This window comes from Typha latifolia, chromosome 6, assembly GCF_019914945.1.
Source record: "Typha latifolia isolate L0001 chromosome 6, TyphaL0001v2, whole genome shotgun sequence".
NCBI lineage: Eukaryota > Viridiplantae > Streptophyta > Magnoliopsida > Poales > Typhaceae > Typha > Typha latifolia.
Window position 1 is genome coordinate 1334575 of NC_133091.1, and position 26721 is coordinate 1361295.

The 26721-nt window shown below is 40.6% G+C and overlaps 5 protein-coding genes and 1 long non-coding RNA gene across 10 annotated transcripts; 3 read left to right on the top strand and 3 right to left on the bottom strand.

Moving 5' to 3' along the window:
• Positions 1-673: 673 nt before the first annotated feature.
• Positions 674-2711, top strand: LOC140791433 (uncharacterized). Its single transcript, XR_012109572.1, has 3 exons — positions 674-949; positions 2002-2237; positions 2410-2711. It is a non-coding gene; the product is annotated as an uncharacterized lncRNA (long non-coding RNA).
• A 1966-nt stretch (positions 2712-4677) lies between these two features.
• On the top strand, positions 4678-7048 carry LOC140790840 (U-box domain-containing protein 16-like). The gene has a single exon (XM_073141131.1). It carries the CDS (start codon positions 4824-4826, stop codon positions 6834-6836), a length of 2013 nt encoding a protein of 670 aa, XP_072997232.1. The 5' UTR covers positions 4678-4823; the 3' UTR covers positions 6837-7048.
• Positions 7049-8365: 1317 nt separating this feature from the next.
• Positions 8366-9291, bottom strand: LOC140790944 (uncharacterized). The gene is made up of 3 exons (XM_073141264.1): positions 8894-9291; positions 8717-8780; positions 8366-8624 (listed from the first exon to the last, which is right to left on the bottom strand). The coding sequence occupies exons 1-3, from the start codon at positions 9197-9199 to the stop codon at positions 8455-8457; spliced, it is 540 nt and encodes a 179-aa protein (XP_072997365.1). The 5' UTR covers positions 9200-9291; the 3' UTR covers positions 8366-8454.
• A 4173-nt stretch (positions 9292-13464) lies between these two features.
• On the top strand, positions 13465-14670 carry LOC140790137 (transcription repressor OFP1-like). Its single transcript, XM_073140075.1, has one exon. The coding sequence runs from the start codon at positions 13617-13619 to the stop codon at positions 14592-14594; it is 978 nt and encodes a 325-aa protein (XP_072996176.1). The 5' UTR covers positions 13465-13616; the 3' UTR covers positions 14595-14670.
• Positions 14671-19302: 4632 nt separating this feature from the next.
• On the bottom strand, positions 19303-22199 carry LOC140790757 (uncharacterized). 4 transcript variants are annotated; one of them, XM_073140990.1, is made up of 4 exons: positions 21373-22199; positions 20679-20824; positions 20503-20600; positions 19303-20108 (listed from the first exon to the last, which is right to left on the bottom strand). In XM_073140990.1, exons 1-4 carry the CDS (start codon positions 21870-21872, stop codon positions 19899-19901), a joined length of 954 nt encoding a protein of 317 aa, XP_072997091.1. In that variant the 5' UTR covers positions 21873-22199; the 3' UTR covers positions 19303-19898. The 4 variants fall into 4 exon arrangements, with proteins under 4 accessions (XP_072997091.1, XP_072997090.1, XP_072997093.1 ...); XM_073140989.1 differs by having other exon boundaries at positions 20503-20824; XM_073140992.1 differs by having other exon boundaries at positions 19303-19914; positions 20414-20824.
• A 61-nt stretch (positions 22200-22260) lies between these two features.
• LOC140790756 (probable serine/threonine-protein kinase WNK5) lies at positions 22261-26268 on the bottom strand. 2 transcript variants are annotated; one of them, XM_073140988.1, is made up of 8 exons: positions 25650-26268; positions 24834-24871; positions 24508-24735; positions 24194-24417; positions 23951-24108; positions 23519-23852; positions 23050-23391; positions 22261-22958 (listed from the first exon to the last, which is right to left on the bottom strand). In XM_073140988.1, the coding sequence occupies exons 2-8, from the start codon at positions 24842-24844 to the stop codon at positions 22459-22461; spliced, it is 1797 nt and encodes a 598-aa protein (XP_072997089.1). In that variant the 5' UTR covers positions 24845-24871; positions 25650-26268; the 3' UTR covers positions 22261-22458. The 2 variants fall into 2 exon arrangements, with proteins under 2 accessions (XP_072997089.1, XP_072997088.1); XM_073140987.1 differs by having other exon boundaries at positions 25640-26268.
• Between the last annotated feature and the right edge of the window lie 453 nt (positions 26269-26721).

Sequence of the window (26721 nt, forward strand, 5' to 3'; positions counted from 1 at the left end):
TGACCACTATAAGCATCCGAGCTTGATTCCTATTACTATCAGGCCATTTAGTCTTAGAGGAGACTATTCGTTGGGTTACTTAATTAGAGGAGGTAAGCTAGACAATTAGCAGCTCATCTTTTTAATAAAAGTTAAAATCCTAATAGAAAAAGAACCTCCTCCTCGTGGTAATTAATGGTAAATCAACGAGATTGGCCTCGTGTAAACAAGCCTATCAATCCCGACCGGTACGGTCAACTGTCTCTGGAGCCCATGCAGCGCACGTGTCGACTGCATCCAAACTCGTACGCAAGACTGACCAGGATCTTGGTGAGGTGGGTCCATCCATGATCCATCTCTCTCTGTTGACGTGGAAGCCAGATCCATCATTTATGTGGTTTGGTACTATGTTCTTTGCCATTAGCTGTCATTTTACTTGTATCCAAGTCTTATTAGGATTATATATATATATATGTATATATATATATATATATAAGAGGATAATATTTCATTACCTCAAGCAAGAAGGGAATAAAAATATCTTCTAATTGTAGTATGATCCAATAATTATATATATTATTTTATTTTGTGTTAATGAGAGCATATAGTTACCACTTACCACTTACCACCTCCTAAAATTAGAACCGCAGAGGAAAAGATTTCACCCCCGTGAGAGCGACTCCATTCCAGATGGAAGCATCTCTTTCAAACCCATCGCCTTCCTGTATATATTCTTCCCCCTTCCCCCTTTCTCCTCTGCTTCTCTCTTTTCTTCTTTCGTGAACAAACGTTAGCTCTCCATGAATGGTACTGCAAGGAATTGAAAGAAGAACAACAAAAGAGGCTCTCTCTTTTTCTCTCTCTCTCTCTCTCTTCCCTTCTCCCATTTCCTCTGCCTAAAGTCTCGGATCACACACAACCGTGGAGGCGTGGCGTTGGTTTAAGGCAAATGGGAAAGAGGCCAAGATAGGTATGTGTGGGTGGGTCTATAACTCTTTGTTCTCTACCTCTTGTTCGCATACTCACTTTGGAACCTCATCCTTTATTCTTCTTCTTTGTGTCTTTAATTTGAAGTCCAAGTACTGTTGAATCACAAGTGACCATGTCATTCCCCCCCCCCCCCTTTTATTATTATTTTTCTTTTGAAAGTATATTTAATAAAAAGAAAACTATTTGCAATTGCAGTTGAAGTCTTTCATGTTGCCTTTGTGTTTATTGCACGTCCAATTTGGAAACCATAATAATGCCTTCAAAAGTTTGGGTTTAGTAACCTGGATGGGTTTGTGGGAATTCAAAGAGACATCCATCCTTCCAAAAGGGCTGGGGTGTAGAAATATGAGATTGTCAACTCATTCCTAGGGATAAAAAATGGGTCAGATTATATCTGCCCCGATTTGATAGTCTATGTGACTACGAATATAAGTTAAATTATTATGTTCGAATTAATATCTGTATATAAAATAGTGATCTAAATGACCTTTTTATGCTTTAATATAAATATCTAATATATATATTTTATGATTATCTATAAATTTTAATAATCATATAATAAGTTTTTGTAGATTGAGAAAATGAATACTAATCTAATATTTGTCACGTTATATATAGTTACACTAAGCGGATATAGTAAATTATCTAATCCATTTTTCACCCCTACTCCTCCAAATAAAATTGAAGTAACTTTGCTATTGTCCTATTCAAATAGCCACATCTACATAATTTGACCAAACAGTAAACAAGAGCATATTCAAATTAATATCCGTATATCATTTAGTTTAAAATTATTATAAAATAACGGTCTAAAAAATCTTTCTATGCTTTAATATAAATGCCTAATTTACTTTTCATTTATCAATTTTTTTATATTTTAGTAATTATATAATAATTTTTTATAGATTCATAAAATGAATACTAATCTGATATCCGATCATTATATATAATTATACTTAGCAGATATGGTAAATTTTTATCACAATTCGGTACATTTTTTAACACCTACTATTCTATCCCACTCTTCATCAGATGACGTATTGTATGAGATTTGAAGTCAATCGTGGCGACTTTGCTATTCTCTTATTCAAAAGGCACATCTATATAATTTCATCAACAGTAAACAAGAGCATGTTCTTCCGATCACACAATGAGAAAGAAAATTTCATTTATCCCCTTCTTCTTCGTGATCTTCCTATTGCTCGCACCGCAGAATCTCCACTTTAGACTTCTGGCGGAGGCATCGATCGGCGAAAACATTGTAAAACGTATGACCTTCTTCTTTAATCTCTGTTAATTTCTCTCTTTATATTTTCCACCGTGTTGAATCAAATGAGATTATTCACATTGAGATAGAGAGTCTAATGATCGATCCTTTATGTTATATATATATTTTTTTTTGAAAAGGTGAGATTTTATATCTTCCCTCCTCCACCTCAGGGAAGAATGATATAAATTTTGCAAGAAGAGGTGTTATTTTGAGAGGTGGAAGTCCCGCTCCACCTTCTCCTACAGCTAATCCATCAAGGGGTCCAATTACTCCCCCGCCATGAGCTCATACTGAAGATTTCTGCAAACAAGATGTACTTGCCCTCCATGCCATCAACTATTACTTCAACATATGCTTATAATCTCTCGTGTTTCTACTACCAACCTGCAAACTTACCCATTTCTGATTTGGGATTACAACAACCCTTGTAAACTCTACAGCAAGTGAATAACAATACAGTATCAGAAAACAAGTCTCTCTCTCTCTCTCTCTCTCTCTCTTTAAAGTTAGCTCCTCTGATACAAACTTATTGTCCATAATATTCCATGGTAGAGTTGATGATGGTAGGTGTATGTATGCTAGCATCACTGTGACTAGATACATCTGCTAATTAAGTTGGGAGGAGCCCAAGTTGCTATCTTGAAGTGGCCATACTGTTAAGCTTTCTCCATCACCAAACTATTCTGGAGGACAAGACGAGATCAATCGAGATTGGTTGCCATTTAGAAGAAAACATTGGGAGACCCACTAACAACATCAGTGGCGTATCCAGAGTTTTTTAGAAAAAGAGTAAGTTGCAATACTTTATAAAACTAAAATCTTGACCGACACAATTATAATTTATAAAAGATATTAATTTATGTTGGATAGAACCATCAAATAGAAAATATATCCAACTTCTACCTTTCAATGTATTTGAAATTTATACTTGGTACTTTTAATACATCTCATTTAAGAGTATATGGGGTATTAGAAAACTTTCATTAGTACCATTCGGAACGCAGAGAAATAGAGAGATATTTTGAACAAGCACCATAAACAGGCTTAAAAGTATAAAAAATTTATGAACCAGTCCGAGTAGATGTGCAATAAATACAAAGCCCAAATTGGAGCAATAGGCCCCATGCTCACATAAACAGCTGGCCATTAATAAAAGCCCAAATTGCGGCGTGAGCTTCTTCGACCCACCACTTTAGATATTCTATGTTGGTTTTTGCCAATTACTCCATTTCTCCATACCTAGATCATGACAAGAAATATGTGCATATAATATACTACTCTACATTAATTTTCCTAAATTAAAAAGGTTATTCTCACCGTAATCCCTCTTTTAAGTTGCATAATCTCTATATAACATAATTACTATGATGTTGTTGGTTAGGGAGTCCGAATCTTGGGGTCCTTAATTGAAGGTGGGAGTGAAATTGGGATCTCCCCAAATTTAGGTCGGTGGAATTGAAAGGGATGAAAAATGATTGCTTAGCAATAAGGCGCAACTGACGGAGAAATGCCATTGAATGCGACAACCATTAGAGCTCTTCGTATCAATTTTTTATTTCTTTCTTTCTTTTTGGTCTCTTTGAATTGAGAAAGTTGGAGTAGCAGCAGCTAGCTATTGTTCTCTTTTAACAGCTAATTATGACTTCAAAATGAAAGATGAGGGTTCTACACTTGGACGAAATCCGATTCGATTCGAGTTTAGATTTGTTTATATACATTTAAACGTTTTCAAGGTAATTATGTGAAGGTCAAATAGTTAGACTCAGGTTGGGCTGGCTGGCTTATCGCATCTCACGTCTACTCTTGAATTTCACCATCAATATTACGTGGAAAATTAGAGCTACGTTTGCAATGTCAAACCGCCAAATAAAAGTATAACAAACCATCTTAAATCACCCACGTGGTCAAAACTCTACAACTCACCCAATTGGATTGGAGAAAAAGTCACCTTACAAAGTATTAGTCAAACTAGTTGCAAACAACCAAGCTTCGATGAAGCGACTCTATGATCAGAACTAGTTATCCTCCGACCCTCGTATCTCTTAATAGGAATAAACTACTCGTTCGGCATTGTTCTGGGAGACGGAGTCCTAATCCATCATGTATGAATTGGCCTGGCCTTACATTTGGCTTGTTCGTTTGGGTGACTCATTAATTGATACCAAGTAATCAAATAAATAATATATATATATATATATATATATATATATTTTTTTTTTTCCTTCCATTCTTTATATTATATTTTATTTACTACTTATCTGTTTGATTTTGCCAGCCGAACGTTCCATCATCTGAGACCGGAAAGCAACGAAGTAATCAAACTGAAGTAATCTCATCCTCACTCTCGAATTCTAATCCAACGGCTGGTGTTAAATGTCAGTACATTCTAGGCCTTTTCCTCTTGACAGGGTCGAGTGGGGATAATTATTCTTTAATCCAGGAATTGGATATTTTATCCCGGGCGGGGCGATTCTTCCAAGCTCCAACCTTATTCCAGTTATCTTCCAGCTCACACACCTCACACGCTTATCTAGTCGTATAAATAAACGTTCCGTATTCTCCTCAACCTTCCCTTGGTAAAGAAATGGCGATATCCGCTTCCTCTTCTTCTTCCACGTTGCCTTCTCCTCTTCCTTCTCCTTCTGACCATGGCGTCCTCCGGTCTCTGCTCCGCCTCTCCCGCGAGATCTCCATCTCCGATGCCTCGAGATCTGCGCCGCATCACCAGATCTGTTCCTCCATTGCTCGGCGATCCAAGCTCCTCGCCGTCGTCTTCGAGGAGCTCCTCCGCGACGGCGCCGGTGACCTCCCCCGCTCCGCCTCCCTCTGCCTTCGCGAGATCCTCCTCGCCCTCCAGCGATTCAAGTCCCTCCTCGCCGATCTCTCCGCGCGCAGCCGCATGCTCCTCCTCCTCCAGGCGGACACCGTCGCCGCTGGGTTCCACGAGCTTAATCTCGATCTCGCAACCCTCCTCGACATTATCCCCATCGATGACCTCGATCTCAGCGACGACGTGAAGGATCTCGTCCGCCTCGCCCGCCGCCAGAGCCGGAGATCGTCTCCGATCGCGGATCCGGCCGAGGAGGAATTGAGATCCGAGGTTCTGGATCTGATCCGCGAGATAGAGAGAGAGATCGTCCCCGAAAGATCGAGGCTGGAGGCGATCTTTGAGAAGCTAGGGTTAGACGATTCCCGCAGCTGCCGCGACGAGATCGAGTGCTTAGAGCGCGAGATCGGCGATCGCGTCGCCGAGAAATGGACAGCCGCCATGATCGCCCTCGTCGGCCTCGTCCGCTATGCCAAGTGCGTGCTCTACGGTGCATCGACGCCGAGGTCGGAGTCCTCTGCGGGGAAACTCCCCTTCTCGGATTTGGATCCGGCGGCTCCGGTGGACTTCCGGTGCCCGATCTCGCTGGATCTGATGCTTGACCCCGTCGTCGTGGCAACAGGGCAGACGTACGATCGCGAATCCATCACCCGCTGGCTCGGCTCCGGCCACGCCACGTGTCCCAAGACGGGCCAAGCCCTCGCCCACCAGGACCTCGTCCCAAACAAAGCCCTCAAGAACCTTATCTGCCAATGGTGCCGCGAGAACAGCGTTCCCTACGAGGGGGCGGAGCCCATCAACGGCGATCCCAACGCCGTTAAGGCGAACAAGGCGGCGCTCGAGGCAGCGAGGATGACGGCATCGTTCCTCGTGCAAAAACTCTCCGACTCGCCGTCGACGGAGACGGCGAACCGGGTGGTCCACGAGCTTCGTCAATTGGCAAAATCCGCATCCGACAACCGCGCCTTCGTCGCCGAAGCTGGCGCAGTTCCGTTGCTCGTCCCTCTCCTATACTCCACGGATGCCAATCTCCAGCTCAATGCCGTAACGGCGCTGCTCAACCTCTCCATCCTCGAAGCCAACAAGAAGCGCATCATGCACGCGGACGGCGGGGTCGACGCCCTCGTGCACGTAATGTCCTCTGGCGCCACGTGGAGGGCGAAGGAGAACGCCGCGGCGGCGGTCCTGAGCCTGTCCTCCGTCCACTCGTACCGGAGGAGGCTGGGCCGGAAGCCACGTGTCATCGCGCAACTGGTGGTGTTAGTGAGGACGGGGCCCACGAGCACGAGGAAGGACGCGCTCGCCGCGATCCTTGGCCTCGCCGGGGAGAGGGAGAACATAGAGAGGTTGGTCGAAGGGGGCGTAGTAGATGCGGCGGTGGCTGCGGCGGCGGATGCTGATGTGGCGGAGGAGGCGGTGGCGGTGATAGCGGCGGTGGCGAAGAGGGGCGGCGCGGAGGCGGTGGCGGCGGCGGATGGGGCTGTGGCGAGGCTAATCGGGGTGATGAGGAGGGGGGCGGAGTGGGCGAGGGAGAGGGCAGCGGCGGCTCTGGTGATAATTTGCCGACGGACGGAGGCTACGGCTGCGGTGGCCGAGGTGGCAGCGGCACCTGGGATAGAGTGGGTTATATGGGAGTTAATGCAGACGGGTTCGGAGAGAGGGCGGAGGAAGGCAGCGGCGCTCGGAAGGATCTGTCGGAGATGGGTGGAGGCTGATAGAAGGGCAGGGCTATCCGCCGTCACTGTCTCGTCGTCGACAGCGGTGGCGTAGACGTGATTCTTTGGTATTACTTGTACAAATATTGCTCTCACGTGCGGTCAACGGGAGTCTGGGGGATGCGACTGGTTAAGGCAATTGTTCATACGAGTGATTCATCTTCATTTAATTCTTTTATTTTTTCCTAAAAACAATTTTACTCGATCGAGATTGTTATTCGTGAAAATGCAATGAAATTTATATAAGAAAAAAAAAGATTAAATGTATTTTAGCGATTTACTTATGTCTAAAATTATTTTACTTTTTTATATTTAAAAAAATTTAATTAATTTCTGTACCGATAATTATAATGAAACAGTTAGTGTTTTCATTAGTCTCTGTACTAAATAATTTCAAAATAACTAAAATATTTTTATCATATTTGTTAAAGAAAATATGCAAATTTTAATATAATACAGTAAGATTATTAAAATAGTTATAATATTTGATTAAATTTAATAAAAATAATTACGGACTAATTTTAATCATAAGTATAATATTATTTTAAAAAAAGTAAAAATATTTAAATAATATAATTTTGAATATAAATATATTTAATCCAACTCCATTTTGTTACGTTACTCGGTTCCTCTTTCTTTGTAGCGCGTTCTTTCTTTTCCTGTCTTGGTTTGTTGCCTAATTTTGGTAGTACGATTTGACAGGTTTGATGTTTTATGCCCCTCCATATTTGTTTGGCATAAGTTCTTAGCCCATATAAAAGTTTTAACATATAAGCCATGTACTTAGAATGCTTCTTATGAAATCGAATACTTTGAATCTAGTAATATGCTGCAAAGATAAAAAAAAAGATTTTATTTAAATAGGTGAAAATTTATATTTTGTATTATAATAGTCTCTCTCTCTATCTTTCAATTAAAATATAATAGGTTATAAAGTTTGGTTAGAACTTTTATCGCCGACTCCCAACTCTCAGCCAATGCGCCATTAGACCATTAACTCATGCTGTGATGATCGTAAAGGTCGGTCAGAACTTTGAAAAAATAAAAACAAAACCATCGTCAGTTGTATCTTGATCTAATTAATATACTGTATAGCTCAAGAATGAGTCAATTGTCAATTATAGTTCTCAGATTCAATTCATTGTGCAACTGGAATCAATCAATATCCCGTAACTTCTACCGTTGGCCAGATATTTGCTTAGGATAGAATGATAGATTAAATATCAATACGACACACGATAGTACTACAACTTGAATCATTCCCCACTGCACAGGTGGGGGAGAGTCTATTTAACCATTTCTTTTTGTTGAATATACTTTGATAAGCTCAAGAGAATAATTAAATTTAGCACTCGTTTCGTTCCAGAACGGCCGCCGCCAAAATAGAAGAGTTCCTTCATCTTCATCTTCATCTTCATCTTGACTAATTTGTCGAGCAATCGAAACATTCGTGCATATTCTCCTCATTTCTAATCCAATTGGCTTCTAAACTCACCCAATTACTACAAAACTCTCATCAAAATAAACTTAGCGTTTGTTATAGTTGGGTGTGCCAATCGATCGAGTCAGCTTATATCATTCTCATACAGGAACTAATCTTTGTATTTTAAGAAAAACAGAATAAGACGCCTTCGAATATTACGGTTACATTACATTAGGATTGGATCATCTAGCTAGCTAGAGAAGAGCTTGGAGAAGAAGTTGGTTGGTTTAGGTTTCCCTAAGCATTCCACATGAACATATCTCCCAAGGTTGTCGACTTGTCTCGGTTGTCCTCCTGTGTCCTTCTTGCACACCTTGCACGTCTTGTCCACCCAACCATCCTCCACATATTGCCCATCAACTACAGTACGTACCCAATTGCCAACCAAATCAAGAGTTTGAAGATTGAATTCGGTCTACCAAATATCTATATATGAAGCATTCAAGAATTACCTTCAACGTAGGACTTGAAGAAATCCTTGTAGGTGCCTCCAATCTTTCTCCTAAGTGCTCCATACTGCTCAACAACAACAACAAACGAGTTAACGACCCGGTAGTTCATTTACGTAGAAAGATAACTCACCCAAACTCGATCATGACCTCTGAAAGAATGGTAATTAATTTTAGTACCTGTTCCCTCGTCATCTTCCCTCCATCTCTGGTGGCCTCTCTTGCATCCTCGAGGAGCTCGGCGTCCTGCGCCGACCTCACCTGCGAGAAGTCTAGGGCTTCAGTGAGGCTGCTGAACAAGGATTGCTTGCTCTTTTTGCTCTCTTCCTTCTCTCCACTACTAGTCTCATCTGCCTTGGCCCGGACCTTTCCGAGACTCTTGGAACTCTTGTTGCTAGGCTTGAAAGCTGAGATGTTATAGGATAGTCCTGAGGATGGAGGGCAGCAGTTGTGAGAAGAGGACAATGGAAGAACCCTCATGCTCATCTCTTATGATGGATGGGTTCTTCCAATTGTCCAAAAACAGGACTAGTTTGATGAAAAAAAAAAAATTAAATCTAAGAGGAGCAAAGAGAGATGGAAATGAATATATACTCATCATAGAGGGCTATGAATGGTGAAATCATGGATGTGGTGCATGAAGGGGAACGTGGCTCGTGTCAGGCCTACTGAAATTTGAGGAGGAGATGGGCTCAGAATGACATGAATCACAGGAGATACCAGGCTCCAGTTGAGTGTTTACTGTATGGCTCTGAAGGCTTCAAGGAAGTCATCCAACCTAACTTTGGAGTCATGCGTTTGCAAAATATTTTCTGGATTTGACCCAGTAATAACATATGGACAGACACAGGTCATGAATGAAATGGCCCAATGTACAGTTACATTAAAAACCCAGCCCGTTTCACTCGACTGGGAGATTGGGGTGGCAAATTTATCCGATCCAATAACTAGACACGAAATGGCCCAATATATCCTTATATCCAATTACATCAAGCAGTTACACGGGAGCCCCAGATTTGTCTACAATGGACAACATAATAAAGATAGGTATCAAGCTATAACAACTCAAATATAAAAGCAAAATAAAATATCTAATAAAATACGGGAGGTACAACAACCCCAATCGTCGGCAAAGATTTGTAAGTCAAAGAATGGAAGGGAGAGAGGAGACAAAGTTTTGAAGTCACCGCCTAAATGACGGAGAACTAGACCATTATCACCCAAAACACTCCTCACCGCACTGGGAAGGAAGGAAGCAAATGGAGCGAAAAGCTGTCAATAAGCCAAGCAACCGAAGAGGAGGAGTTGCTCGAAGAGAAAAGAGGTGGTGGTGTATAAGTGCTCACCCATGCCAACGACAACAAGCGATCCAAGAAGGAAGAAAAAAAAAACATAGGACCTCTCACGGAATAGGAAGGCTTTTCCCCTCTACCTAACCAATACGGCTAGTAGAGGCGAGAGAGGAATTATGCCGTCGACGGTGGGGAGGAGGGCCGGCGCCTCTAATGTGAAAGTGGTAGTGCCTAGTCATCCCAAGCTCTAATTCTAAAAGTCAGATTAGTACCAACTTTTTTGCATCCAGCCGCCTTGGGGACGGCTAAGACTCGAGACCTTTGGCTTTTGAACACTATATTAATTAGTATACCTCTGTCTCTCAAATTCTATAATTAAGTAAACTATACTTTGGCCCACCTCACGCATATAAAATTTGACTCTTACCTACGTCCGCCTTTATATCTTTATATTAAATTTGAGGCCATTGTATACATACTTGTACAGCAGTAGTAGTTCATATGCGTTTCTTTGACGTTTCCTCGCAACTTATATGAGATCTCACACACAAGTCAAACCTCCAAACTGGTGAACTCTCCTTCCCTCTTTCATACGCCAATTCCTCATCCTCTTCCCTTCCCATAAAACCCAATTCCCTCCACCTCCCCTTTCTCACAAACTAATCTCTCATTTCTCTATACACCATCTCTTCTCTCTCTCTCTCTCTCTCTCTCTAGATGGCTATCATTAATCTTAAAGCCCATCATTTCTCATTCTTGTTTCTAATCCTCCTCGTTACACCCCAAACCTCCACTTCTAGGCCTATAATTGGGTCTGATCCAAGCTTAAACATCGTTGCAATGCCTGGAGAAACCCTCTTAGTTCCACAACCAATGAAGTCCAATTCTTTCCACATCCAACCATGCAACATGGCTGCACCGACGATGGCGGCGACGGCGAAAGAGGAGCTGATGGAGAAGTATAAGCCACTCTTGCTCAACTTCCTCCCTAGAGGAAAATTTCCACCATCAGGCCCAAGCAAAGGGATCAACGACAACAAGAGCTAGCTAATCGGAGTTTATAGAGTTTTTACATATATTCATATAAATTTATGAGAACATTTTCTTTCTTTCTTTTTGTGTGTGTGTGTGTGTGTGTGTGTGTACATATTGGATTTGTTTTACCTTATTGGATTACCTCATCCGATATGTATGTAATCTTTTTTTGGACCTATTATTTTCTTGAAAGGAGGATTAAGTTTTGCAGAACATTTATTTAGGATAAGAGTTAGATCTTTCAGCATTGACCTTTGACTTTTCTAAAAGTCTTGGAACTACGGTGGTCAAACGAAACACACGTCAATCCATTGTCGCGTTTTAGTTCATGCACTGCCCCCCACGGCAAGATGCCATAACTAATCCCCATTGCTGTTTAAAGAGAGTGTAAGCGATGAATTTTAATTACTGTTAAAAAAAATTATATAGCCAATTAAAATTATTAGATCATTAATGTACATCCAATAATCTGTCTTAACTGCATCGAGTTCCAATCCCAATTAAAAGCTTAAGCTTCACCCAGTCTTTTGTATCATAGGCTGAATGGCCCCATTCAAACTTGTTTCTGATTCGTTTTCTTTATTTAATATTTACTGTAGGATTTATTTCCCTTTTTTTTTTTTTCAATTCTCTTATATTAAGGTGTGGATCTTGGATCTTACTGTCTCAATGATTCATAGGACTGATTCTTAAATTGCCAGAGTTCGATGGAAATTGTTTCTATGAATTAGTTAGAATTATTCGATACTATGTTCTATCTACAGTACTATCTAAATTTATACTAAGTGTGAGACTTCTTCTGCTAAAAAAATCATCGTTCTACTCCTATTTCTTATGGGATAATAAAAAAATAAATGATTCGCACATATGGGCTTTCACTAAAAAAATTTGGGCCTTAATTTGGGCATCACAAGTTTATTAATGCACCTATCTTGACCTAAAATTTTGGGCCGGGCCGGGCCGTCATATTTCTAGCACGTGCTTATATTTGGACCTGCCAGGCTATTTGTTAGCACTTAGTAATCCATGAACAGGAGAAGTTGTTAACAAAACAGAGCGACTAATATGTAACCTACCTATTCGTTTTCTTGAATAGTTTAAATACTGTTACACTAAATATGAGACAAACCTCAAGCGACGAGGATAGCAGTGGTTAAGGACACTACTGTAGCAGAGGTTACGGAGTGTTTGGAATTGATATTTGATAATAATAAAAAAAAAATTTACTAAAGTTTGTTATATTATTATATAACGCATGATTTAAATTAGTTCTGACAGTTTCTTAGAATGATTGATTCAGTTATTCAATCTATCTGCTTATGAGTTGTATATGTATAGATATAATTTTTGGTGGGCTAAGAATGGGACCAGAAAGCTAACTAAGCAAACCGAATCAATTGGTTACTGACTCTCTTGGGACTTCACCTCCTAACAACATCCAAAGTTAGCCTTATCTGAGTTAGCTGCCGAGTCCAAATCAAGGATCTTTGCTGATATGGCTCAAATTTATGAACAATTTCTAATGTTAAATTGAAGGTCTGAATCAAAACAATCAGTAATTGGTTGTTCAGGAGAAGGAATGCACGTGAAGAGTCGCATCAATTTGAGTGGTCCACATTGCTTTCAAGCTATTCTTTCTTCCTATAATCCCATCTTTCATATGTCATTAGATATAATTAATCTCCTATTTATTCGTTAAATCTGTTTTTGAGCTATTTGTAGTTTGGCCTCTCCTTTTTTATTTTTTTTTATTTTTTTATAGCTTTTCTTAATCTTTAGGGTTGAATTACAAATATCATAACAATGAGGTGCTAATCACAAAATCAATAAAATTTAGAGATCACCACTTTGGCGTGTCTTATTTTAGTGTAAAACAATGGTCTTTGTTGTCTCATTGGCTTTTGTATATAGTCTTCACTGGGTAGAGAAACGCATCAAATTCATTGCAAAGCTTGTTAATATATGCTATTCTTTGTCTCTGTTCATCTCTACTCCAACATAGTATTTAGCACCACCAAGTCTATCGTTGCACCTTATCATCTAATTAATCTAATCCAGTAGATGGTCAAGACGAAATGGGCTTAACTCCTAGTAGTAGCAGTAGGTAGAGATGCATTAAAATTATATTTATTTGACTTTAATAAATAAAAAAAATAACATCCTCTCTGATAAACCTATAAAATATATATTCCCTGTACTGATCCCTATATAAGTTTTCGACGACCCGTTTGTGCACTTAAAAATTGAAGCATGGTCGATATGCATGCTTCCTTCCTTCGGCCTTCCTCATACGAAGAAGAAGATCTATCAACTTCTAGTAATATTGCATTAAACCCCCTGAGCTTTTTATTTATTTCTCATGTCCCTCTTGGTGGGTCCCCCACCCATGACTTGAAGACACTCTTCCACGTCTCTTTCCACTCTCCCTACCGCTCTGCTTTCCCTCCTATTAATCTCCCCAACCTCCCCTTCCGCAGAGTTATCTGATTGAGTCATGCAAAAAGGAGTAGTAGAGATTGAGATTGAGATTGAAGAGAGAAAGCGAGAGATTGAGATACCAATTTGGCCCTTGGGAGATGGGGAATTATAGGTTTAGGCTATCTGACATGATACCAAATGCTTGGTTCTACAAGCTCAAGGACATGGGAAGCAGCAGAGGAAGCAGGAGCTCATCAAGAAGAAGCTACCATCTGAGAACGGCATCTCCCACTACTCCAAAGCCGCTGCCAACTCCTTCTCCAACTTTCCTCCCAAGCAGAGCCTCCTATTACTACTCCCCTAGGCTAGAAGCCAAGAAGCTCCTCACCTCTCCTCTCAATTCCAAGTCCTCGGACACCCATTTCCCATTAGACCCACCGAGGAAATCCAAGAGGAGATCAAGAAGAAGAGCCACGAAGCCTTGTTCTTCCCCTTCCACTAGACTCCTCACCTCCTCTGTCTCTGCTGGTTGCAACTGCAGAGTTCTCAAGTCAGAACCCGTTGCGGAGATCCCTCCGTTCCACCGAGACGTCTACATCGACTGTGATCACAACGACTCGTATGAATTCGACGGCATCTGCTCTTCTTGGTCGCCTTCTCCTACCTGCAAGGTCATCTCCTCTGCAACTGACATAATCATCGACGTCGCAAGCGACGTTTCGGAACTCGACCTCCCTCCAATTCTAACCAAACCCGTGAAGAATTCCAAGGTGGTCACGGAAAAGGAGTTGAAGAACCAACCGAAGAGGTCTCCACCTGGTCTGCATCGGCTCAGGATGCGGACTAATAGCCCAAGAGTGGTGGCCAAGAAACCCACGGCGGCGGCAAAGGCGAAGGCCGCCAAGCAGGCGAACGGGTTATCGGAAAGCTTTGCAGTCGTGAAGGCATCAGCGAACCCTCAGAAGGACTTCAGGGAGTCCATGGTGGAGATGATCGTGGAGAACAACATAAGGAGCTCCAAGGACTTGGAGGATTTGCTTGCTTGCTACTTGTCGCTTAATGCTAATGAGTACCATGATGTGATTGTAAAGGTGTTTGAGCAAATTTGGTTTGATCTTGCTAACATTAGATTGTAAAGAGGGTGGAATGGATCAATAATGAGATCCATCTATATTGAGTAAGAAACTTAGTTAAAACTATAGTTAGTTTGAATAGTGCTCTCTTTTTTGTGCCAGTTCTTGAATGCATAGGGCCATCTCGAGCCTGCTCAAGGTTGGAACACAGGGTTGTACAGCATTTAAGAGCTAAATTGTCAAACTTATTAGGTCTGCATGTGTGCTGAGGACCCTAAAGATTGCATTCAATCCGGTAGAAAATTGTCCTCCAATTAATGACAAGCATGTGTCACTTTCCTAAGGAACAGATGCTAGGAAAAAATAAAAATATTCAAATAGTTGTAACTCACTATAAATTTTCATATTCTTTACCCTACTTTGTTTAACTTGATTCCAGTACTAAAACTATTCAACAACCATTTGTGGCCATAAGTCTCTAGAGAAATATCCAAAGCTAAAAAGCATTTGTTCCTTTGCATGGGATTCTACCTGACAGTAAAGAAGCACTAGATGCTCCTCTGTCTCCATCACCAACAGGACACCAAATGATACACCATATCTACCTTCTTCTCTCTTCTCCTTCTCCTCCTCCTCCCTTGGCTTCCAAGACAGCCAAGCTCCACGACACAACTTTATTACATGATAGAAAAGAACCTGACAAAGTTTCTAGTACATATCTAACAGAATCACAGAAAAGGGAATGAACTCAGGATTATTTACCTTTGCTTCCCTAGTCAAGATTAACAACACCAACAGGGCAAAGTAGTAGGTAAAAGATAAATAAACAAGAAGTTTATTAGAAATTAGAAGCCAGAGTCAGTAAATTGGTAACAGAAGTATAAGGAGAGGGGTTCCAGATTCAGACCAGATAACAGTAGGCGGAAGTACTGAGATCTGCATGGAATCTAAGGCACTGTGTAAATAGTAAATACCTTGAGCTATACCCATGAGCATTTAGTATTCCCCCTGGCCTCTTAATTGTTCATCTCCAGTCCTAACATTATTTAATCAGGGCATGGCTTTGAGACATCAAATCATAAGAGCAGCTACTGGATAGATAAACAAAGAAGGCTTAGTTTTAATTCCACCTGCACCCTGTAAAAGACATGACCCATCATATCAGATTAAAAAAAAAAAAACCCAGTCTTCAAAGAAGCAAAGGAAAGCGCTTCTCTCTTCCAGAGCCTCTCAGATATCAAGAATTGCAAGTGGGGTGTTATACTAGTCCTCTGCTTCCATTATCAAAAGTATTCTGATAATATAAAGTTCAATTTTGTTAAACAGAAGATCTAAATAGGTTCCTGTTCTTGTACTAGAGAGCTAATATGCAACTTGAGTACAAGTGCCAAGAAGTGATTACCCCATCTTAATAGTTCCCTACTATGTTTTCCCCTGTGAGGATTGCTCTCATGATTGATGTTTAGGAAGGACATTAGTAGTTTAAGCAAGTTGTAACATGGCTGTCACTCTTAACTTTGGACGAAGAACTCAAAAGAAAAGTTTAAATGTACAATAATTCTCGTCCAAGCCACGTAATAAGTCCAAATTTTTTTTAAAAAAAAAAATTAGATTATCAAACGTGGGAGCTATGGATCCACCTCTTTGTGCTCGCTCCAAAGTGGATTCGGATGTGAAAGATTGATAGATGGGAAGCAAAATCAATGCCCTAACTTTCCTAGACAAGTTTTAATCAAAGGAAAATAAAAAATCTCGACAAGAAGAGATTACAAAATCATGACCTGTAAAGAAGTAACACAATGAAGAACCCATATTAATTTTAAAGAAAAGAAAAGAGATTATTTTTCTTCTCTTTATTCCCTTCCCAAATCTCTATATTCTAGTCTCGCAATTTTACTTTTCATGCTAACAAATAGAGAATATATTTTTTTAAATAAAAATTAAAATACAAATCTACTTCTCCAATTATTTTATCTTAACGTGAAAAAAGAATTTATTCAAGAGTAGTAAAAGCATCGTGTTTTTGAGGCATTTGATAAATATTTATACGGTAAAGTGGTGAGTAATAATAGAGATAAATAAATTGATCTAATGTATTATGTGTCTTTAGTTAGATAGAAGAATATAATCAACCAAACTAAGGATCTGGGGGATATAAAAGCTGGGGATGGATTTACGAGGTCGGAAAGAAAGAGACGAGAGCAGTGTCGGCGAAGTTTGCGTGGCTCGGTTTCATATTATCTCAAGTCAAATTTGGAACGCGTACCAAGATCGGGCCCCCCACGACCCCAACTTCCTCTCTATTAGTTTTAACTACGTGGGCCCACACCAATGCTTTAATTTTTTTTTTTTCTTAATAGTTCCAGACAGCATAAAATAAAGACATTTAGGAGTTTTAATCAATATAATTTTAGTCAAACAAATTAATAAGTTTGTAAGTTGTATTATTTGAGTAATTTGTTTGGCATGCAGACCCATGCAAGGATTGGACGGCTAGGACTGCACGTGAGCAACTCCACGTACTATTTTTTATTTTTATTTTCTTTCAACCAAATTTTTTTTTTCTTTTTAAATTTTCTTTCTTTCTTTCTTTCTTTCTTTCTTTTCCAAATCACCTCAGGAGACATGAACTCGTCCCTTTGCACGATACTCGAGGCCTATCTTTAAAGAATAATATCCAAGCGTTACTCTCTCCCCCACTTGTTTATGAGATTTATGAAAGTATCGCCTCATCTTCGTCTTATTAGGCCATTTTAAGTTATATATTATATGAAAAATAACAACTTAATAATGCAACCTTATATTATTATTATTTTATTTTTCCTTCCTTCTGTAATACACTTATGAGCCATCAATTCCTTACAAGACGGGATCTTATTGTTTCTTAATAATTATCTTCTCCAAGTTAATGATGTGATAATGCTCAACTAATAGTATTATTTTTTTTTTAAAAATTCAACTTAAGTATTTAATATCATGTTTATATGACGAAAAATTTTTACTGTACTATCGAGTTAAAAAAAAAGGTGGTGGTCCTACAACCCTACATGTGCAAGTCTTTTTCTCGGATTCCCGAAATGAAGAAGAACAAACTCGATTTTTTTTGGGTGGTGATGCGTGACGACCCATCAACTGTTATCCTCTCTAAACTCGATTAAACTTAACATCGACAGTTGAACAACTCTCAAAAGGCAACAAGAGACGAGGGGGGGGTCCAAAACTACTTCATTAGGAACATGGTGATCGATAAGGACGGCATTGCAAAATGGTTCTAAAGTTATATGCTCATCTTCGACCTCAGGAGGTCTGAAAGGGTATATATATATAATAGGACCACATATACATACAAACTTATTAACGTTCCACAGATTGCCCCTCCCTCCTGGCCTCCTTAGCCCATTGGTTTTACTTTGTGCGATGGAGTCAACGACAGCATCAAGGCAATCAACAACAAAAGTGTCTAACAATGAATTCGCTTGACCTAACACCCTCCCCACCTTTGTGTAAGGTTTTACGTACGTTCAGCTTTGATCTTTTTGTACGCAGAGAGTAAATTGAGTATACCTAGTAAAATTTTATATAAGTGTAATCAGAGTTATCAAATGTATGCAGAGAATTGTGGATGAGAGAGCACATAAAATGAAGGGAGCTTTATCTATATACGTAGTTGAGGGACACTAGTAGCTGAGTAGGTCAGAGCAAAGTTGCCAAATCATGGAGCTTGATATAGTTTGTAGTGCATGTACACTCAAAGCCAACTTTTCTGTATTGTTATTGATTGGTTGGAAGGCTCTACGCCTATGATTGCTTTGATTAAGAAAACATTGAGGTGACTCCCAACAGTCCAAAAGAGAAGCAAAAGACTAGTCTACTAAGTATAGGATTCCTTTCTAGAGATTTAAACGTATATTTGCATGTGGTGGTTTGTGAAGTTATCCACCCTAACTGTACTTATTCACTATACTGGAATTTCCTACGATAGGGTAATTAGGGAGTTTTTTTTATAACATTTGGCAAACCCAAGTAATATATATATATATATATATATCGATTGTAGAAAAGTCCTTTGTCGAGGTTGTGGAGATGAGAGTTTCACAGAAGGACCACACTTAAGTGGAAGGTTTGTTTGGTGGAATGTCTACTTTATGGAGGTTTAGAGCTCGCCTAGGAATTTGTGTTGATCTTCTCTTTGTAATCTTTTTTTATTTTCTTTTTAAGAGAAGCTGAAAATAATTTATATTTAAAATCATCTGAATGTTTTGTGCCATTGGCTTCCAAGTCTACTTCTTGATATGAATCAAATCGAAGGAGCGAGAAGAGAAGGGGATCATTGGTGGGCCAAATCTAACAGGCACTAAGGACGAAAGCTTGACCAGAGATACTTGTTTGACATCATATTTGCGAGAGGAGTCATTTCGTTATAATTTTGCTTTGCACCCTGCAAACTTATCAGCTATAGTGTGCTGATTTGATCTTTCTGGAATATCTATAAATATACGATCCCCTATTGTACTCCTATTTGTTTTGATTTGGTCAATCAACTGATGCAGCATAAAGGGTCATGTTTGTGCAGACTTCAACATCTAGTTTGCTTATCATGTCACCAACTGATAGTTTAACATTGAGAAATCTAATCGAGTCATGATCAACAAGTATCAAAGAATGAGTTGGGCTGAGTCAGTCCATGTTTTTACCAACTGAAATACTCGTTATAGTTTTCTAGATAAAATCGTAATATGGAAGCCACACTAGATCAATGAGTGCAAGGATGTCCGAGCCAAAACCAGGTAGAGAAATTTACTTCTGCATTCCATTTTCTCCATATAAAATGGAATGACGTAAAAAAGAAAATACTTTTAACTACAAAACCACATTTTAGTTACAAACCTTGACATACAGGTACCTGCTTGATGAACAATCTATATGAATGTACAACAGGGCAAAGCATCTCCAAAGGGAACAAACTTCCAAACAGAACACTTTCATGGGTGAAACCATACTCAATCCAAAACCAAGCATGCAAAACATTCTTCCACGATCCCTTGATCTCTGTATATGGAAGAATGCAGCAAACCTCATAAAATACCTTCAATCCTAACGGGTAGCCTGAAACCCTTCGAGCTACCAGGTCTACGATCACTTCAAGCGCCTTGTATTATTATTATTTTATTTTTTGATACAACTGCTCAAACTTGTCAATGGAGAAGTAATACTGGATCAGAGACTCAAATCTTGTCAGTCTCCGGGTGCTTCTTGACATGAAGCAATGCGCAAAACAAAAGTCCTTCGACCAGCAGAACCACACAAACCAGATCTCAGCATTGTAAAAATCATAGCAGTCACACTACTTCACGTATTGTGTTTTAGTCATCCAAACCAGATCCTGTAGAAGGTAAGGAGAACCACGACTATTAAGAGCTGATACAATAGAGAGACGGTCTTCTTCTCATTATCAAGCTCATGATACAGAGATTCTGTAGAATAAAAGAATTCCATAGTTATAAGGGGAGTTGATTTCCTAGCCATATTGATTAGCATTTCCCCCATTGCATTCTTCAGCTCACCATTGGACCAATCCTGGATCAAGGTAGATAACTAGCTTATAAGAGGCAATGCAACCACAATCACCTAGCAAGACCATGACCATCAACCACAAAAGTAAACAAATAGCTTGTGTAACCTTTATTGCAATATGTTATGATCTGGGAAAGAATTAATGTGGTGTGACTTAGATTGCAACTTAGGGAATTGGGCCTGGTTGAAGTCTAAAACTACCAATTTTTTGCGCTTGATTACAAATCATAGTATCATCAAAACATATTTGTAGTGTTTTTGGATATCACAGTTGCCAAGCATGCATAAAAGGTTGAAGAAAGACAAACCTGAATGCTGTAAACTATGGGCGCCCTTACGATACATGAGGATGTACAGCAGGCCCACCAAGTAAAGGAAAAAAATGATAGCAAGTAACCTGGAATTGTTTGCCGATTGTTACAAGTGTGGAGCCTGCAGAAACCTTGAAAGAGGTTGAGCACTCTGGAGTACGAAGGCAGAATTCTTCATCACATCCTGAGAGGTGGAGGGTCAAGGCATAAGACTGAGGAGTATCGGCAGCATCAAACTTGCTCTGATTCCCTTGCAAGTTACCAGAATCGTATTTTGTCAAGCACAGAATTGAAGTGGCCTTGTTGAATGGCATGGAATGACTTTGTTTCTTGACATTCTTGGAGAGAATTGTGGCAATACATTCTGCAACCGTCTCCATTTTAACTGCAATATTCTCCATGTTTTCTCTGGTACCATGAAAGTTTTAAATTGAGTTTAGCCTCCTATTATAATTGTATGGGGAGAAAGGTGGCACTTCATCCTATTTCGTTCAATAGCTAAAAATTGGGGTTAAAAGGTAGTAACTTTATGCACCATTATATGTTAAGCTTTGAATCAAGAACAATGTAAATTTCAGTTCGTTAAATTTACAAAATGACAGAAAAACATGAGATACTAATAATCCCTCAATACAACATTGCATTTTACCACCTCTTCATTTTGTTTGTGAAGCTATACACTATAGTAGAATTGGCAACTACAAGCAACAATCTTTTTTCTGTCTTTTTCTTTAAGACGATTAAGTGCCATGCTTTTTTTAACTTGGTGGATATTACATGCATCACTCTATTTCTAAGGGCAATTCTTAAACGTACTTTAAAAACCAAGACTATTAGATTTAATAAAACCAAAATGCACTAATCATCAATTACGAAGATCAAGGCACCAAAGCACGTCAAATCATAGTGCACGTGAGTCTACACGGTGGCTAAGCAGTCCTAGAAGAGAAGCGCACCTTAGGATCTGATACGTGTCGGGCAGCGCCTCCTCAAGAACCCGATAACTCCGATGCGTTTCGGAGCTCGCCATCCGACACCAAAAGAACCGCTCCGATATCCCATCCCTCCTCCCAAAACACCTCCCCATCTCCCTCTTCCTCTCCTCCGGTATCCCGAAAACCCCGCCGCCAACCTCGATCGCCGATCTCAACTCCTCCATCGGCAAGTAATCCCCTCCTCCGATCCGAAGCGCGCCGACCTGGTTCGCAGCTGCGAGAAGGCGCCGCACCGCCGCCTCGTCCCGCGCGACGAGTGCCGCGAAGTCGATCTCCTCACCGATCGAGGAGGAGGATCGCCGGAGAAGGAGGTTGGGGACCTGGAGCGAGCTCTCGAGGAACTCAGCGAGGACGCGGTCGTCGATGGCAGCAGATCGAAATCCCTTGGCCGTCTTGATCGGCGTCGGCGGCGGCGCTCTCGATCGGGAGCGGCGGCTCGGTCGATTCGCCGTAGCCGTCATCGGATCCGATCGTCCAGTGAAGAAGGCTGGCTTTCGGGTGCCACGCTTCGTGTATGGAGAGTGAATGGAGAAGTGGAAGTACCGGTGTAGGATTTTGATCCATCCATCTCTACCGTCCAATGGTGGAGGAGGTAAAAGAGTCAGGCAGCGGATTCTCTGTAGTCTTAGTGGCAGGAAATTACTTACATAGGACTTGGCAACGCAATAAATTCGGCTAGTAGGGACTGCAGAAGATCGGCATATTGAGTGGGTGCATTCTTAATTTTTTAAAAAAAAATCAATCTTAATTATTTTTCAATTGCAGAGGATCGGCGTACAATAAAACATTTCAAAAACTAAATTAAGTTATAGAATTTATTAGAACTAGTTTTCAATTGCTGAGGCATACTTTTAACTGCAACTGAGACGACTCTTAATTGAAATGTGAATTAGAACATATGCACATTTATACACCAATACAATCCACAAACAACCTGCTTCTCTTTCTATATAACCAGTAACACCATTTAGGCATAAAAAACCTAGCAGATAAGTACTGCATGAGGAAAAACAAGAAGAAGGCCAAAAATAAAAAGAAAAAAAATCTCTAACTTCTACCCCACGTAAATCCCTGCCTTAGCTTCCTACCATCTCCACGCGACGATGATGACGACGAAGCATTGCGCGAAAACCTATCGGAAGGCGCTTGGAATCCGATACTCTCGACGGCGCCGACGGTCTTAAACACCCTCTTCTTCAACTCCTCCACTAAGGCCCGGTGCAGGAGTTGGCTTCTAAAGTCCACCATCGACTTGTTCCTCATCATGCGGCGGCCGTCGGCGGGCCGCTTGCCTCCGGCACCAGTCGGAGCACGAGAGGGATCCTGTGCTGCTATGTTGCAGTGCTTGCGTAGCTTGTTGGAAAGAGATGCATCCAGTACTGCTGGGTTCTCTTCAGGGCAAAACCTTGTAGACTTGTGGCTGCTGCTTGCAGCTGGAGTAGTATCCTCTCTTTGGTGTTCCTGCTCGTTGCATGAGTAGTAGTTCACAGTAGAATATTTACCAGAATGGGTAGAGCTCATGTCGTCATCATCATGGAGGAAGTCGTCTACGTACATAAGATTTGATTGAAGAAAAGAGTCATTAATCTCCAACATCTTTTCATTAGAAATTTTTAAGCAATTTTCAAAATGGTATACCTCGAAGCCAGTCTTCTAGCGTCCTCTGCTGGCAAAATCCCTGAGGATACGTGGGCCCTATTCCAAAAGACGATCCTTGAGAGGAAGTAGCAGAGGATGGATAGTAAAAAGGATGGTTGCTTCCATCCTCTTCATCATCTCCGTAGGTGTACTCATGATGATCATGCTTCTCACCTAATTCGTTCCAATCCGGCACCAACATCATGATCTCTTGGGCTATCATCTCCGCTATTTCCGACGGCTCCCGATCGTTTATCTCCAATTCCTTCACCATCTCGTTCGCCACATCGATGGGCGTATCGCTCACAATGTCAAATGGGAAATATATGTTCCTCACATGGCCTAATCCGTTAAAATCACATCGAGATACATTATTAGAACGAATGTTTTTGGATATCAAAAATTAACATGTATCAAACAAATGTATGACTTTAATTGTAGTTCGTATAATCTATGCAAAGCTTCATACCTTCTTTATCTGCAATTTGAACTTTGAGGAAGATGGTATCATCATCTGGATTCATCTTCCCAGTGATCCTCATATCGGTTCTCTCTGCAGAATTAGGCCCGCCGACGTCTAGCAAGTGCGCCGCTGTATTACTCTTAATCTCCGGCCGGGCAACGGACTTACCGGCGTGGGTCAGCAAACTGGGTATAGGAACACCATGGTCATTTAATAAGAGGAAAGGATCAAGTAGGAGATCCTTCGCCGACGATCTACTCGACGCGGTCTCCAAGCACCTTCCAATGAAACGCCGGGCCTCGGGATCTTGAATCCGGTGGAAGGCATCCGGCAACTTCCCCTATATATACAACCAAAAGCACTTCAAACACTATGAGACACATATATAAGGTAAAGGATACATAGCCAAGCATGACATAGTTATTAAAAGTGCCTTACAGAAGTGACTTTCTTATAGATTTGTGCAGGGTTGGAGCACTCGCTATAAGGGTACTCAGAAGTAAGCATCTCAAGCATGCACATGCCAAAGGAGTATATATCCACTAGCTCATTGTAATCTTCTTCATAGAGCTCCGGAGCCATGAATTCAGGTGTTCCTGCAACGAAAAGGCTATTCTTCACAGAGAACAGAAGTTTGAAACTTATAGAATCTATATATGTTAAGAGCGAAGGATAGATTGCCTATCACACTGTGAGCAGATTGTGAACCGCGGAGCACCGCCGCGAGCCCGAGATCCCCGATCTTGACCTGCCCGAGATGGCCATTGACAAAGATGTTGTCACATTTGAGATCCCTGTGTATCACTGGAGGATCATGGCCATGCAGGTACACAAGACCATGCAGGATCTGGCAGGCCCAGTTCTTCACTGCTCTGAGGTCAACTCTTGGATACCTTTGTCGATACCTGAATTATTCATTAATTCCATCTCTTTGATCGAGTGAACATAGATAGTAGAAAAGAACAAGAGAGGGAGAGTTGAGTTGGAGAACTCACTCTCTCAGTGTGCCAGAGGTGAACATCTCAGTGATGAAGTTGAAAGTTCGCTTCGCCACATCAATCCAAGAGGTATGAAACCTTATGATGGATTCATGGTGAAGTGTGCTAAGGAGATGGACCTCAGAGTACATGCGTTGCAATGCGTCAGGGGATCGCATCACGTCGCAGAGCTTAGCCTGGTTCCAGGCCACCTCAATCCCATTAACCTCATCAAATGCTCTGAAGCTGTGAATCCTAAGTTAAGGATGCTCTGTTCTCATAATTAAATTATGTTTTGTTGTATATATATAAGAGCTAATATAATATTGTTTGCATAAGGATACACTGTTTTCATGGCTCCCTTTCCTAGTACTTCATCAAACTGTAAGAATAAGTTAGAAAAGAATCAGCAATGCTCACAAGAGAAACAAAATTTTTGAATGTCGACATGTTCTTTTAACAAAATCAAAATAATTTTTAATATATTTTTTCTAAATTACCTACCACGGAAAAGTTTTTAATGTAATTTGGGTTAACCTCTTAAAAATCTTAATACCAAAGTGTCCCATTCTATCGAATTCAGTGCACCAACAAGATGCCCACTATGAGACGCCCCTTGAAGGAGACCTTTCATGGAAAATCATATATCATCCCTTATCAATCGTTATTGACATGAAAAGGAAAGAGAAGTATTTCACTACCACTAGCTAGCATTGGCTCTACAAATCATGATAGCATTTCAAGATTCAAAATTTGGTTTATTTTATCCTATTCTTAAATTTAAAAGAAATTAATCTAGCCTTGAACAACTAAATCAAAAATATATTTCTCCCTATAGAACAGTATCAATTAATTACTTTAGATATATAGAACAAAAGGTACATCTCATTGGTACATCGACCAACTCTAACACCTGTAATAATTTCATCGATACTATATAAAAAAGAAAACTCAACGCTTGATGGTATAAAATAAGTGAGATCGCGTATGCATGCACCTCCTTACCTACTGCCCACCAATAATCCAATTAATTACTTTAAATAAATTGTGTAATATTATAGTTAAATCTAATGCAATAATTCACTATAATAAGAACTTGCTAAATATTATTCCAAGGACAACAACAAGGACTAAAAGTGAATAAACTTACGCGACCATACCGCCCGGTGGGATCGGTCTCGGCGTATCCATTGCCGTCGATGGCCTTCCCGGCCCGCCGTCGCGGCTCTAACATGCCTGCTAATTAACTCGAGCTTTGCTTTGTTGCACCAGTAGTAAATGAACGAAGAAGAAGAAGAAGAAGAAGAAGAAGACGAAGAAGAAGAAGAGAATAATGGCTAGATCCGTGGCTTCCCTTCGTGGTTCTCGTAGGAGAAGACGCCGAAGAGGAGCCAGAAGAGCCTGGAGTAGTCGATCCGTAGCAGGATCCAAGCCATGTCAACCACTGCCTCGGCACGTGAGGAGTCGAAGCACCTCCCAATCATTGACGTTAACAGGCACAAGGACGGTTTTTATGCGATCGAGTTGAGTGATCGAATTCTCTAGCTAGCTAGCTAGCTAGGACTTTTTGGCCCTGTCACGTAAAGGATATTATGGGAATAACTTTCTGGAACTTGAAGAATCTACGGCTCCAATTTGAAAGCACCATTTGTGGAATAATAAGAGCAAAAAGCTAATAAGAGAGAGAGGAGGAGAGAAGTAGAGGAGGAGAGGAGAGAGGAGAGAAGAGAGAAGAGGAGAGGAGACGGAGGAGAGAAAGGTTTGGAGATAGTGGAGGGTTGTATTTGTTTAAAGAGATGGGGGGGGGGGGGGAGGGCAGAGGTGGGGGAGGGAAGAGAGAGAGAAAGCGAGAGGTTTGTGTGGACGTGGCATTAGAGTTAGTGAGAGAGTAGGAGACGGCACTTCGGGGTTGGGGCCCACGTGTTTAACGGGTTTGTCGCCACTAGGAATGGGAAGGATTTGGGTCAAATACCGACCTGGATTTAGAGAGGGGTGGGGTTTATTATTTCCACGTTAAATCCTTTGTTTTTTTATTAAAAAAAATACAGTTATTAAAAAAAAGGTTAAATGCATTTGACCCCTAGTACTTATACTCAAAATTATTTTATCTATGTACTTAAGTTTTAAATCAGTCTTTATACTACGACTAAATTAAAACTATTAGTTTTTCTGTTAAATTTAACTGAATATTATAATTATTTTAATAATTTAGTTGCACTACCTCAACCTATT